Raw genomic sequence first — 13,521 nt, forward strand, 5'->3', positions numbered from 1 at the left:
CAGTGCTGAATCCCTCCTGCATCTGGTGACATCAGACCTAAAGTATTTGTACTGCAGGTTTTATTGCGACCACATAAGAGCAGCAGGATGCTGTGCTGGCTTTAGTGTGAGGAAACGGCAACTTTTTAGTTGGAGCAAACATCCAACCTGTAGTCTAGAGCAGAGGTTCTTAACCTTTTCGATCTCGGGGCCCACCTTTCCCAGAACAAATGGCCCCGGGGCCCATTCAATAGAACTGATTCATGACTCTTGAATTCTTCTGTGATCAATAACATATTTCATCTACTTAGACGTAAACAGGCCAAAACCTTGTGAAATGACATGAAACCATGTGATCATCGCACAGATATTTATTTGTCATCGAAAAGTCCAACCAGCAGCAGAACCAGGTGCAAGTCATATTCATCAAATTTACAAAAGAAAAAAAGGGGGAAAAAAAATACACTTGATGCAAACTGTTGAGAAAATTGGAAAAACTGAATAAAATTCTGAATAAAATAAATATAATAAAACCATGTCTAAATATCATAAAATAATTTTTTTTTTTTTTAACTCCAAAGAAGATATAACTGAAGTGTAAATGAACATATCGCTATAAAATGTTCTAATTAATTTTCAAAACTGCTTCAACAGGTTTTACTATTGGGGGAGCGTCTCGCGGCCCAAAGGTGTAAAACAAAAAAACTTTTAGCGGCCCTCAAGGAGGCGCCCAGACTCCCTTAACACATTTGGAATTTTATTTCCCGTTTCAATAAACGGTGACCTTCTCAGTAGCTCACTTCCTGTGTGCTGTTGTAATAAAGCAGTGTGTCATGACTATTGTCGGAGCTTCAGCTTTCCGTGTTGAAGTCGCAATGTTTCTCACAATAGATGATTTCTTCTGAGCTCACCTCTGCTTGAGGTCCACTTGCGTCACAACATTCTTCAAAGTCTCTTGGTTGAGAGAGTTTCTGTCTTATTATTTTTAGAAGAAAATGGTCTCACATTTTAATAAAAACAACAGAAACAATCAAGATTTATTGCATTATGGCTTCACAACGTCGGAATATTTACACAAACAAAGCGTTCAAACAATGAAGGACTGCTATTTCACATCACACTTGGCAAGCTGTTTCGAGTGTTTCACCGTACTTGCACCACAGAGTAAACAGGAGACTCCTCTCTTGGCCTGGCTGTCCGCGCCGGATGCTGTGCAAACCTGACTTCACTGTAAGCCACCATCTCCTCCGCCTCTCGATGTTGCCACTTCCCGCGGTGATTCACGACACTGACATCAGCGTATGTCAGTTCCTGTGTGTCAGTGGAGCCTGAACAAGTGAAACAAAGGTATGGTGAGCACAGTCCGTGGAAGAGGCTTCTGAAGGAACCCTACTTTGGAGACATGATTCCTCATGGCTTCCTGTAGTTCACATCCGAGTGCTACCTCACAGAACAGATGAAGACCCGCGCTACAGTGGAGCCACAGGCCCAGCAGAGAATTGAGGCGGCGTATTGCTCAAGGATTTGACACAGGACTGTCGTGCATCGCTCCGTGGCTCTTTGTTGTTTACCAGACGCCTGACCCTCTGACCAAATGAGAAAAGTGCAGCGCTGGCTCTTTTCTATGTTTCATGTCCGAGGTCTAAAAATAGTGGCTTGCGGAAGCTCATGTGACTCAAGCGTTGATTGTGCATGATTGTGCTATCAGCTACGTTCAAAACTGCAATTATTTCCACTACTAGAAACACTAACAGGGGTGTTGAACAATAATGTTCAATGCCAAAATTACTTTTAGCCGGTACATAAATGTTGTTAATTGAAAGGAGTGGTGTTAATTTCCTATGTTTCTCATGTTGTTTAGCTTCTCACCTTTTTGTTTTTTCCTGTAAATGAAAACAACAGCTCCTCCGATGGCCAAAAGCAGGACCACAGCGACGAGGACTCCCACCAGTATGGGCCAGTAGTCTTCTACAGTTTCATAGAAAGAAACAATGGAGTTAGTTTGAGGTTCCTCCTGCCGCTCAGCAGCAGTTTAGACTCCCACACTTCTCTTTTCCACACTGCTTCAGCGAGCTATCTCCCCTGCCTGCCCCACCTCACCGTGCTCTTTCATACACTCACATTTGACTGAGAACAGCCGAGCATCGCTTCTACTACCATCTACAGTGAACTGAAACAGTCCATCACCATGTGACCCAAAGGGAAATGGCTTCACCAGACTTCTGACTGTTGCTGAGATAAACTGAGCAGCATAAATGCTGACTGGGGGGCAACAATAAACCCAAATAAGGCTCCAAAAAGCAGCTTCCATGGAAGTGTTGTTGCTGTGGATTCAACACTGAGCGCACGCAGACTGATCAGTGGCGAGTCAGGGTTAGTGATAGGTCACAGCAAGTGTTAGTGTTGCCTTCACTGTCCTCTAATAATGACCCATTCCCCCTCAGCATCTGCGCAAGGCCTTGTATCACATGGATGAGATTGAAACAAATAGCATTTTCCTGTGCAACTGGTTTCTTACTGATGGTCAAGTTTCCTGCATTGTCAATCTGAGACTGATTCTTCGGGCCGGGAGCCATGCTGGTGTCAGTGGGGAGGCTGCTGACGCTCGGAGTTAATGCTATGAAGAGACAGATCATCAGTGGAGCCGGGTGGAGATTAGTATGAGGTTAGTTTCATCCATACAAAGCTGCTGTTCTCTCACCGCACTTCTCAATCTGCAACTCTGCTGTCTGATTGCTGACATTATTGCTGACTAAGCACGCCAGTCGTCCAGACACGCCTCCTTTTAGGGTGATGGCTTTCGCTGTGGAGCTCCCCGACTGAAGCTGACTGTCTGTCAGATTTTGTCCATCAAGCATCCACTTGTAGGAAAGGCCTTCTCCCAGGGCATCGCAGGAGACATTCTGCTCTCCGTTTTCAAGACACTGGTGTGTCAGGCGGACAGTCGACACTGGGGCTGAGTAAAACATAGCTGGTCTGAAAAGCAGATCAACCTGGCGTCTTCATGTTCACAGATTTATGATGTGAATATAGAAGCTGTCTTAATGTGTAACCAGTCAACTGTTCTGTTAGAGGTTCATGTTCCTCATTGTCAATCGTTTCTGCCACTGATTCATTTTTTATCCATGTTCTGATATTCTGAGATGAAAAACTGATCTTTAAAAATGAAGCTCTTCCCGCGATCTGGCTTCCTGATCCTCAATTCCTGGTTGAAGCTTGAGCAGCAGACACACGTCTGTCGCGAGAGACTCTACTAAATGGTGTGACCTGATTCTCAACAGTGTGAGGGTTTGATTGTCCTCAGTCATCTGCCTGAGACTTGGATTAGAGCTCATGTCATCATATCAAAACCACTCAAATGTTTCTATCTATTTGCTGTGAAGTGAGATGTGGGTATAGTTTTCATAGGTTCATACATAAATAAACAACATTTACCTTCGACATAGATGCGGAAATTTCTGTGAGATATGTTGTTTCCATCCTTATCAAATCCCTCTAAAAGATAAGTGCCAGCATCCTCTCTGGTCAGAGATGCTATTGTCAAGCTTCCATTCTGTCGACCAAAGAAGTATCTGCTCTTGTCATTGCCAGATTTAAACTTTTCTTCCCACTTCAGGATCGTTATTGTGTCTTTTTTTAAAGTCCATTTTGGTACATTGGTGTTTTCTCCCATCAGCTTGATGATCAAAGATCCTCCCAAAGGTCCATGACAAGGTGCTCCACCTTCTCTGATGTCACAGTGCATCTCCAGACCTGAAAGTAGAAGGATCTGTCATGACCTGATGTAGCCACCTCAACACGCTCCTCCACCACAGTTCTACCATGTTTGGTTGAATGGTGTCACCAACTCACTTGACGGCTCCTCTCAGTCTCTTCGCTATTCAATTTTGGATGACTCTTCTTCACTACTGACCACTGGAAGATCTACAAGCCTCAAATCTATTTTCCTTTTTAAAATAGCTCAAGTGATGTCCACTGTATTAAAAAGACAGAACTTCTTCCTCAATGGCAAACTTGCTGTGTAGCGCTGACAGGATAAAGTCCACGAATACATGAGTTGGGCCTGTTTAATCTCTATTTAAAACTCATACTCACCATCAGAGCAGCAGATGAGTCCCAAAATTCCCAACAGCTGAGCGGCTTTCATGTCTGCGTGTGTCTAGATTTGACTAACTAAGTGCACTGGAGGAAGGTTTCTCAATGAGCAGCAGGAGAGAAAAGGAAGCTGTTCTGTGCCTCACTTCCTCATTACTAAGATAACCAGATTAGTGAAGGATAGCTAAAATGCAGAATCCCTCCTTCTACTGCTGACTTCAGACCCATGCATTCAACAGGTTTTATTAAGATCTCAATAAAACCTTCTCAACACCCCGAGAGAGGAGGACGTAAAGTCCAACTCCCCGCTGCCTCTGTAAATAGTATAATTTGTCTATAAAATGATTATAGTACACCTCAGCATAACATTGTACTTCAAGTGCATCAATTTGCCTGAAATTAAAAAAAAGAAAAAACTTGAGTGAATGTGTACCATTTTCTGTCCAGTCTGTTCCCTTCAAAAAATCTTCTGAAAATTTCAAATATTAATGGAATCTACTATTTTGCTTTACGACAAGTTTCTTTTCCAATAATAATAAATCAGTTGAATTATTTTAAGTATTTTAATAGCATCAAATTTCAGTCAATGTTATTGAACTGGAATGACAAAAAATATTCCCCAAATCTACCCGGACGCTCTTTTTTTTTTTTTTTAATCAAATTTCTTCAGAGGTTAAGGTGTAGGAGGCTAAGTGTGTGTGACAACGGTGAAAGATAAAGATTTATGAGAGTCCTCCTAGTTAACAGTGCTGGAAGACCTGGCGTTTCATCTGCATCCAGCAGCGAATGTCTGTTATTTTCATGTATAAACGAATGTACAACAAATTCCCATCACATCGATTCTTCTTTTTAATCTTTTTTTCTGTCAAACCCTCATAATTCCAAGTTAGAAAACACACCAATTGCTAATAAATTTAACTGTTTGAAATGGAAATTCGAAACAAAACAGGCGGAGTTCGAGCTACTTCAGAATACTGACCAACCATCCGCAAAGTCAACCACAAGCGTGTGCTCGATGGTCAGTAGTGTTTTCCTGAGGTTTCAGTTCCCTCTAGTGGACGTTATGTCTCACTACACTCAGTCATCTTCAGCGCCTCTTGCTGCTCAGCTCACACCGAGAACAGAACATTCAGACGTCACTGTCTCAAGTGAGCGCAGACACCTTCACTTCACAACCATGGCTTGACACCACAAGCGTCAGGTGGATATAGACACCTTTATTGTTGGCTTCACAGTATAAACATCACATGTTGATGTTGAATTCATAATAACAATTAAAATTTTTATGTGAAAAGTTGGTTGATCAGAGAATTGCAGACATCTGATGCGTGTTTCTCTGCATATAACACTGACAGACACAAGTGCTGTTGACAGTAAAAAAAAGGTTGTGGTTTCAAAATGATTAAAGTGTCATTGTCGGAATGGAGAGGAGACTGAGCGCTGGTCATGGCTCTGGTGGTCATAGACTATATGGAAGCCCACAGTTTGCTTTCCGATTTCCGTTGCTTTGCCGCCTTCTTGTGGTGTTTTACTTTTTTGTAGATGCAACATGATGCGCCCACCAGGATCAGGAGAAGAACCAGCGCGCTGCAGGCCAGTGCCACGAGCGGCAACACATTTTCTGAAGGGAAGAACACAGTGACAGTTAGCATCTACTGATCCATCAACGACCTGCAGCGGAAAGTTAGCCGTCAGCTCTGCAAGTGGGTGGTTGCCATGGAAACAGCCATCATGGTGAACCTCCAATAGCCTATGACACAACGTTTTGCCATTTCTAAATCTTTTTCTTTAGTTTACGCAACAAGTGCAGGGAAGTTTCGTAAAGACTTCCCTGAATCTTGTTTCTTGAATCTTTGTTAATCACATCCTGTGGAGTGTTTTACATTGTGACCTTTCCCCCATGATTCAGCTTTTCTTGCTCAAGCTGCTTTGCTTCTCATCATGAACTTTCCTTCCGATCATTTTGACTAAAACTTTAAAATTTAATAATCGGTCTGAAGCCTCTAATTTTGCGTTTTCAGAGTGTGTTGTGTCACTAACTGTTGACAACATGCATATTTTACTTTGACATAACTTCTATGCACTAAAGTTAACTTGAAGTTGACAACTTTTATGGTCTTAAATAAGTCTGATTTTGACAGAAATGGCAGTAAGGGACATTTAATTTTAAAGCTGCCGAAAACAGTTGTACAGTTTGTGGGAGTTTGCTTCATGTTTGCTCTCAGAATTAATGACAGGTATATTAAAATCTGATTGAACTATGTGTTGAAAATGCTCTCAAACAAGTGTGTTCCTCATGTTTGCACCAGGAACATCAACACTCCCACTGTCACCTCGGATCTTGGGACTCAGCTGTTGCATACACCAGTGTTACGAGTGTTCTCACAGCACAAGCATGAGGCGACTCAAAGAGCTTGAGTCCAACACAATTTTTCCAGCATGCTTTCTACTTTGTAACATTACATGGGAATGGAAATGTCACTGAGTCTGACAATGACTAAATCCATAGATGCAGATTCTGTCTAGAGTTGAGTCCACGGGCAGGGTCACACTGTGGTAAAGGTGCTTCCGCTGACAGCCCAGATTCTACAGTTGGTGAAACCGCAAGTGAGCTGCTGTGCCACACCTCTTCAGAATGGCACGCTTGGATGAGGTGCAGCAGAAAGGAGAAACTCAACTGACCTTTCACGTCAAGCTTCACATGAATGGTTCGGACCAGCATCCCGTCAGTGCTGAACACCTCCACGCTGAACTCTCCGGCGTCAGCTCTCTCCACGCCGGTGATTTTTAGCGTCCCGTTTTTGATGAAGAAATGGGTCCTGTCTCTAAAAGTCTCCTGAACTGTCACAATATCCCGCCTCACAGAAAACACGCTCACATGGCCGACGGGAAGCTGCTTCAAGCAGCGTAGCCGATAACCTTCGGCAGTGGCCAGCACCTGGATGTAGACGGAGGCGCCGAGAGTCACAGAGCACTGCGCTGAGCTCTGAGTGGCATCACAGTGACTGTCAGCTGCTGAGAAAAACGCTGAGGATACAACAACAAGCATGTATGAATATCACTGTGCCATCACATTTGAATCAAAATGGTTGTTACCTTGTGTCTGACCGGCGAAGAAGAGAAGAAGAATGAGAGTCCGCTCCATCTTCCCATTCAGATTATCTCTACTCACACGCACTGTGGTTCAGTACAAGGAGCAGATGTAAACAGGAAACCCACTTTTGGGTGGAGAAATGATCCTTTCACTTCCTCCATGCATGATATCTGTAGAGGCAGGTTCTCTTACCACAAACGTATCAGTGTTGCAATCCCTGAGCCCAGAGGTGGCAGTTTCACAGATGACTGGTTCAATCTTGGTAGCAGAAGACTGAGAATGAATGTGCGGACGGAGGAGTCAAACTCCAACCCACCAAAGCAGAAACATTGTTATTCTGAACTGAAATTCTTGTTTTTTGACACACTGTAAATTTGCTCGTATATCTCCTCAAATAATCTGTACTTGAAATAGACTTCATGAGAGGAGCGACAATCTCTGTATTAAAATTTGAAACATATGAACATGTGTTTTTTTTCTATTTACTTTCCCTAAAATAAGTAGCCTGTATTTTAAAAGAAATAAGTCATCAATGATGCCTACAGTGTTTAGATTGGGGCCAGTGAAAAAAAAAGAAAAAAGAATTCTATCTTGAAGTTTGAACGGAACTTGAAGTTTCAGAATTCTGACTTTAAAGTGAAAATTCTGATTTTAATCTCAGAATTCTGACATTAATCTAAAATCTGAATTCTCACTTTAAAGTCAGAGATTAAAGTCAGAATTCAGTTTTTTCCTAATATCTTCTGTAGTTCTTGAATGTTACTAAAATAAGTCTTTTTAACATTTTTTGTGCGCATTTTTAAATTATTTAATTTGCTGTGGTTTCACATTTTTCCACTGTATCTAATTTAAAAAGAAAATCGAATTCTTCTTTGATTTGAGTGAACTGAAAGTGTTGACCACAGAGGGCAGCGGAGGGACTTGTCTTTACACATACACAAGTGCAGGTTTGTGACAAAACTGTTGCTTCATTGAGGAGATTTGTCATATTTTATTTGTTGAATGGAGTCAGGTGAAATCGTAGGCGTCCATCACAAACATTGTTTATTCACGTCCTGTGCTGAAACAGCACTGAAAGAGTCCCACTCCCTCGTGATCCACAGCAGGAGCAGTTTCCTGTTCATATTCTGTTGGACATGATTCTGGTGTTGAGTCTCCTAAAAAACGACCTGCTCTTTGACAATTTGTGCTTCCTCTTTGAATCCTTGCTCTTTTTCGGATACATGTTATCCCAACTCTCCTCTTCCTCATCCCCCACCCATGGTACCCACGCACCTCCATTCAGGTCAGGGTGAGCCCGGGCGTCCTCTGAGGGGTAGCGGACTGGTACAGCAGTGCGGTTGTAGTACACCAGCCGGGCCATCAGTTGTTTGACCACATCCGGCCTCTGCTGGGACAGGTCGAACCGCTCGTACGGGTCTCTGGAGATGTTAAAAAGCCAGACGGATTGCCGTGGTTTAGTGTGTCTCTCCAGGGTCCACCAGCTCCCGGGGAAACCGGGGAGCATCGGTGGAGGTGTCCAGTCGCCGTAGCCTGGATCTCCAGTCAGAAGTTTCCAGTCTCCAGCTCGGATCGCTGCTTGAACAGCAGTATTCCAGATCCCAAACCCTCTCTGCAGCGAGCCAGTGCGTGCGTGGTTGTAGAGAGGGTCAATGTTGTGGAGAATCTCCAGTCGGGGCGACTCCTTTCCTTCACTGATGGCCTTCCAGACGTCGAAGCCATCCACTCCTTTGGTCAGAGATTCACTTCCTCCAGCCAAACCCACGAGAGTTGGGTACCAGTCGGTGATGTGCACCAGAGCTTTGCTCACTCTCCTCTTTTTCCTCAGTAGAGGACTGTGGACAAACCCAAGTCCTCGAATCCCACCTTCCCAGTAGGTTCCTTTGCGACCTCTCAGCGGCCAGTTGCTTCCCCCAGACAATGGTTGACCCCCGTTATCAGTAGAGAAGATCATCACACTGTTTTGGTAGTAACCGTACTTGCGAAGAGCGTAGGTTATATTGTGGACAGCCTCGTCCACCGCAGAGACCATCGCCGCGTAGCGCCGGCGTGCCACGTTCTCCAAACCTCTGTAGGGGTAGATGTACTCCTGCGGCGACTGCAGCGGCGTGTGAACCGCTTGGAAGGAAAGGTAGATGAACAGCGGCTGAGATTGAGGATTGTGGGTCGCCAGGATCTTTCGGACTCTCTGTGTGTAAAGATGGGTGGAGTATTTCCCGTCCTGACCCCAGGCTACCGCCTCTCCCTCGTGGAGGTCGAAGCCACACAACCCGGGGCCGTCACAGGCATGGTAGGTGTAGTAGTTCACACTGCCTGTGAGAGAACCGAAATAGGTGTCAAAGCCGCGGCGGGTCGGTAAGCACTCTTTCTTGTAGAAGCCCAAGTGCCACTTGCCCACCATGTGGGTGGAGTATCCGAGCTCCTGCAGCCTCTGTGGGAGGGTGACTTGGTCGAACGGGAGGCAGTTTGGCTGGCGGGGTCGAATGATGGAGTGTTGCAGGCCTGTGTGAATCTGGTACCTGCCGTGGGAAGAGTTGTGTGTTTAGTAAGCATTTCCTGTTAGAAAGAAAATCCACCCCAGCACAGTACCGGATGACTCATGATGCACTACAACAGTTGAAGATCAGTTTGAGTAGCTTATAATAGTTTAACGCAATGGAGCTGAATTTGATTCATGATCTTGCGAAATGAAATGCAATATTAATATAAAAGGATATTGTCCATTTTGTCATTTGAAGTACAAGAATACAGGATTCGATTTGATATTATATTTCTAATCTTAAAAAAAAATACAAACTCATATTCACTTTTTTGCTCCCACTGCAATTTTTATAACCCACATCTTTGTCCCCACTCCCGATCACATGGCTCCACAGTCGTGCTCACCGGCCTGTGATGAGCTGGCTGCGTGATGGTGTGCAGATGGGCTGGATGTAGTAGTTCTCCAGCTTCACTCCATCTGCCGCCAGCTTGTCCAGCGTTGGCGTCCGTATGTCCGAGCTGTGGTAGCCGATGTCGTTGAATCCTTGATCGTCCGTCATGATAAAAAGAATGTGCGGCGGCCGTGTAGAAGGCTCCCGGAAAGTCTCGACAGGAGGCTCATTCTCCACCTGATTTGGTCCCATCAGGTCCCAGGTCAGGTACCCGAGGCTGAGCAGGCTCATCATGGAGAACCCAGTCAGAGCTGTGGTAGCCATGTTTCCTCCTTTCTCAGATCGTCCTCCAGCTGACCATTCAACTTGTCCTCTCCAGGTCCATTGTGCACGCAGACCCCCAGTCCACTTGGCTAAATGAAGTCCCAGGAAAGTCCAACATGAGTTCCTGAACTCCAACCTGGTTGCAGCTCCCAAATGTTTCAATCTGATCTGAAAACATTTTTCTTTCCCTGGAGCTCAAATGAACTCCACCCATTTGGCTGGCAGCCTGACTGAAATAACATCACCCCCCAGCCAGCGCCACAACCATAACAACACACACACACCCACAGTATCAGCTCCATTCAGGTGTAAACTGTAGGTCTACACCATTCATCTCGCCTAATGTCTTGAAAACTACACGTTTGTGATCAGCTTGATCAGCTCCCTCAATATTGTAATGCAAGAATGTAACACAGTGCTTCTATAAACATGCAAAAAAAGAAGGCAAAATACTCCTATATATAAGTGTGTTGATTGAACGTCACGGATACCTATATTTTCTCTAAACATGACTTGCTTCAACAAGTGACTTCTGTGCCAAGAAAAGGGTATGTAGAGGAGGTTTGGGTCTCTGGTGACTGAGGGGCCCGTTGGGCACAATACAGCCCACTGTTCTCCCCACTTCAGTGCAGCACTGTGCTGCTGGTTTAATGGCTAATACAGACCTGCAGACAGACACCGGGCAGGCTTCCTGGACACTTCTCTTTAAGGTGGCAGAACCTCAGCAACATCTTGGGCTCTAGGGCTATGTTGATAGGCATCAAAATCTGGTTACCGTGGCAACTAGATTCTCTGCAGAAAACCCTTGAGGTCGGGGCCAAAGGGAAGGTCATTCGCTTCCAGTTCAGCAAGGTCAGTTTTGAACACCTTAGCTAGCGGTGTTGACTTTGGATCTTGTGGGTTCGGAGGTTGATGGGCAGCTGCGGGAAGCTCGAGGCTCCAGTGAAGAGCGTGAAAATGCGGTTGAGATGTTTGCCAAGCTGCAGCACAGGCAAATATGGCAGCGTTATCATCGAGGCTGACCGGCATTTACTTTACTCCACTTTAGATTTTACTGGCAGGAGCCTCTCAGCCAGCAAAATATTTAGTCTCACAGATGACTGCATCGTGAGTTGGTCACCAGTAGGTCATTTCTACAAGAAAATAACACCATTTCCTCAAGACTTTATCCAGTAGTCATAGAGCCTGTCGGTAAGTGACTCACTTTTATTTGCTCATTAATACGACTTCATCATCTGGGAATATTTACTTGAACAATCTCATCAAGAACAGTAAACTGTACTTGTCATATTTTGAGGTTGAACATCCCCCACACAGCTGTCACTCTATTTAAGACATCAATGTTTTTGTAAGTGACCAACAGACGTTTGACCCTAACCAGAACTGTGTGTTATGGGAGTATTTATGGATGTTGTTTCCAAAGTAAATGCAGATAGACCATTGGACTGTTAGACAAACATCATGTTGGCCCTCAAGGTGTTATTATTATTTTAAGCCCTTTGGTGTCCTTATATACTCTGATGCAAACTGAGCTAAATAAAGGGTGAATGTACGAATAATGACCACAATATGTTGCATTGCAATTGCATTGATTCTGTCACATTCTTTGGTTTGTCGCATGGCGCATCTCTTCCCACACACACTCATGGCGAAGAAATGCCCAACTTCCAGTTGTTTTTAAACCTGATGTGACTCTGACTTGACCACACACCTACAGAATGATGGAGTGAACCTTGTTGGACCCTGAACACCAAAGACTGTCTGCACCACAGAGCTAACAGAGCTAACGGCTAGCATGGCGCCTCTCTTCAAAACTTTATTGACACTCAAAATGTAAAAAGTGAAAACTAATAAGCGAGTAAAAACTAATGTAAAACTGAATAAAAGCACTGTGGAATGCAAACGCAGAAAGAATAATGATGCAGAGGCAAAGAACGTTAAACATTTGTCTGGAAAAATCATGTGATACAGTATGTGAATAAAAATAACATGGTTTATCTTAAATTAGACATTATACAATGTCATTCACATTTGCAGGATTATAAATATAAATGAGCACTGATCATCTATGCAAGGAAATAACCTCCTCCCAGGAAGGAACCCTCAAGATTGGAGTTGCCTCAACCATGTCATGGCAACCCTGTACTAATATACACTGCTTGTGGTCCCAAGTAAAAGTAGGATTAAGTATACAAAAGGGCAATAAATGAGAAACATCAACGCATAATCCTTGGACAATAGAAAAAACTAAGACAGATCCCTAAGACACAATTATTGGAAAGAGAAAAGCCTCAAGAGAAAAACTTTAAAACAAATCCATTGGAAAGAGAAATCCCATAAAACTAGACAGAATTTCACATACAGTTGCCACGGTCTTTCATTTTCCTTTCATCTGCAAAAGGAGCTTTGACACGTATCCTTTTACTTGATCTCCATCATCACATTTGTATATTAATTTTACTTTTCTGTTTTCACTGTGTAATACAGCGCTTGGTTAAAAAGGGAAGCAAGTTTTGCAGCTCCAGATGTTTGGCCAAAGGAAGAGTTGCTGTTACAGAATCCGGCAGCTTCCCTTCTCCTCAAACACAGCCCTCTTTATCATCCCTGCCAGTAAACCAACATATTACTCCACCTCTTACCCCAATTTTCTAATCTCAGTGTGACTGGATGGAGGTTTTCCTTATGTACCTGAGCCAAGTCCACCTAAAACCTTCAGAAAGACTACAGTAAAACCAGTCTGCCGCTCACGTCTGCACAGAAGTTTCTTTGTCTGCTGCCATTTCTTCTCAACCAACTATGATCTCCTGCTCCCCTGACCTGAGACAAACCTACTGCTGTCTCCCCCCCATTCACCCCCACTATATTTACCCTTCCTCGCTTTGCCTACATAGATTTTGTTTCTCACCATTTTCCAAGAACATAGTTGCACTTTTATGAGGACTTTCCAAATGTTCATTGTAATCTGTGACCATGGGCTTTTTCTTTGTTCTGAATATACAAATATATAATGTATGAAGAAATGATTTGACAAAAAATGATATATTTGATGGGTGGTTAGGAGAGTAATTTTGTATGTTGTTTAATCACAATATTTTATCAAAGTTTAATTTGCACTTGACTGCGAGTTAAGCCCTGCTAAATTTGATAAAACGAGAT

General features: G+C 43.7%; 3 protein-coding genes across 5 annotated transcripts; all 3 read right to left on the reverse strand.

Annotated features, from left to right (window-relative positions):
* Positions 1-521: 521 nt before the first annotated feature.
* On the reverse strand, positions 522-4,220 carry LOC128767492 (T-cell surface antigen CD2-like). Of its 3 annotated transcripts, XM_053879584.1 has the most exons (6): positions 4,075-4,220; positions 3,415-3,732; positions 2,681-2,935; positions 2,498-2,596; positions 1,849-1,947; positions 522-1,307 (listed from the first exon to the last, which is right to left on the reverse strand). In XM_053879584.1, exons 1-6 carry the CDS (start codon positions 4,124-4,126, stop codon positions 1,123-1,125), a joined length of 1,008 nt encoding a protein of 335 aa, XP_053735559.1. In that variant the 5' UTR covers positions 4,127-4,220; the 3' UTR covers positions 522-1,122. The 3 variants fall into 3 exon arrangements, with proteins under 3 accessions (XP_053735559.1, XP_053735561.1, XP_053735560.1); XM_053879586.1 differs by lacking the exon at positions 2,681-2,935; XM_053879585.1 differs by lacking the exon at positions 2,498-2,596.
* Positions 4,221-5,288: 1,068 nt separating this feature from the next.
* LOC128767585 (uncharacterized) lies at positions 5,289-7,282 on the reverse strand. Its single transcript, XM_053879708.1, has 3 exons — positions 7,171-7,282; positions 6,757-7,101; positions 5,289-5,695 (listed from the first exon to the last, which is right to left on the reverse strand). The coding sequence occupies exons 1-3, from the start codon at positions 7,217-7,219 to the stop codon at positions 5,541-5,543; spliced, it is 549 nt and encodes a 182-aa protein (XP_053735683.1). The 5' UTR covers positions 7,220-7,282; the 3' UTR covers positions 5,289-5,540.
* A 1,006-nt stretch (positions 7,283-8,288) lies between these two features.
* arsia (arylsulfatase family, member Ia) lies at positions 8,289-10,365 on the reverse strand. Its single transcript, XM_053879546.1, has 2 exons — positions 10,055-10,365; positions 8,289-9,687 (listed from the first exon to the last, which is right to left on the reverse strand). The coding sequence occupies exons 1-2, from the start codon at positions 10,363-10,365 to the stop codon at positions 8,289-8,291; spliced, it is 1,710 nt and encodes a 569-aa protein (XP_053735521.1).
* Between the last annotated feature and the right edge of the window lie 3,156 nt (positions 10,366-13,521).

Source organism: Synchiropus splendidus, chromosome 11 (genome assembly GCF_027744825.2).
Source record: "Synchiropus splendidus isolate RoL2022-P1 chromosome 11, RoL_Sspl_1.0, whole genome shotgun sequence".
NCBI lineage: Eukaryota > Metazoa > Chordata > Actinopteri > Syngnathiformes > Callionymidae > Synchiropus > Synchiropus splendidus.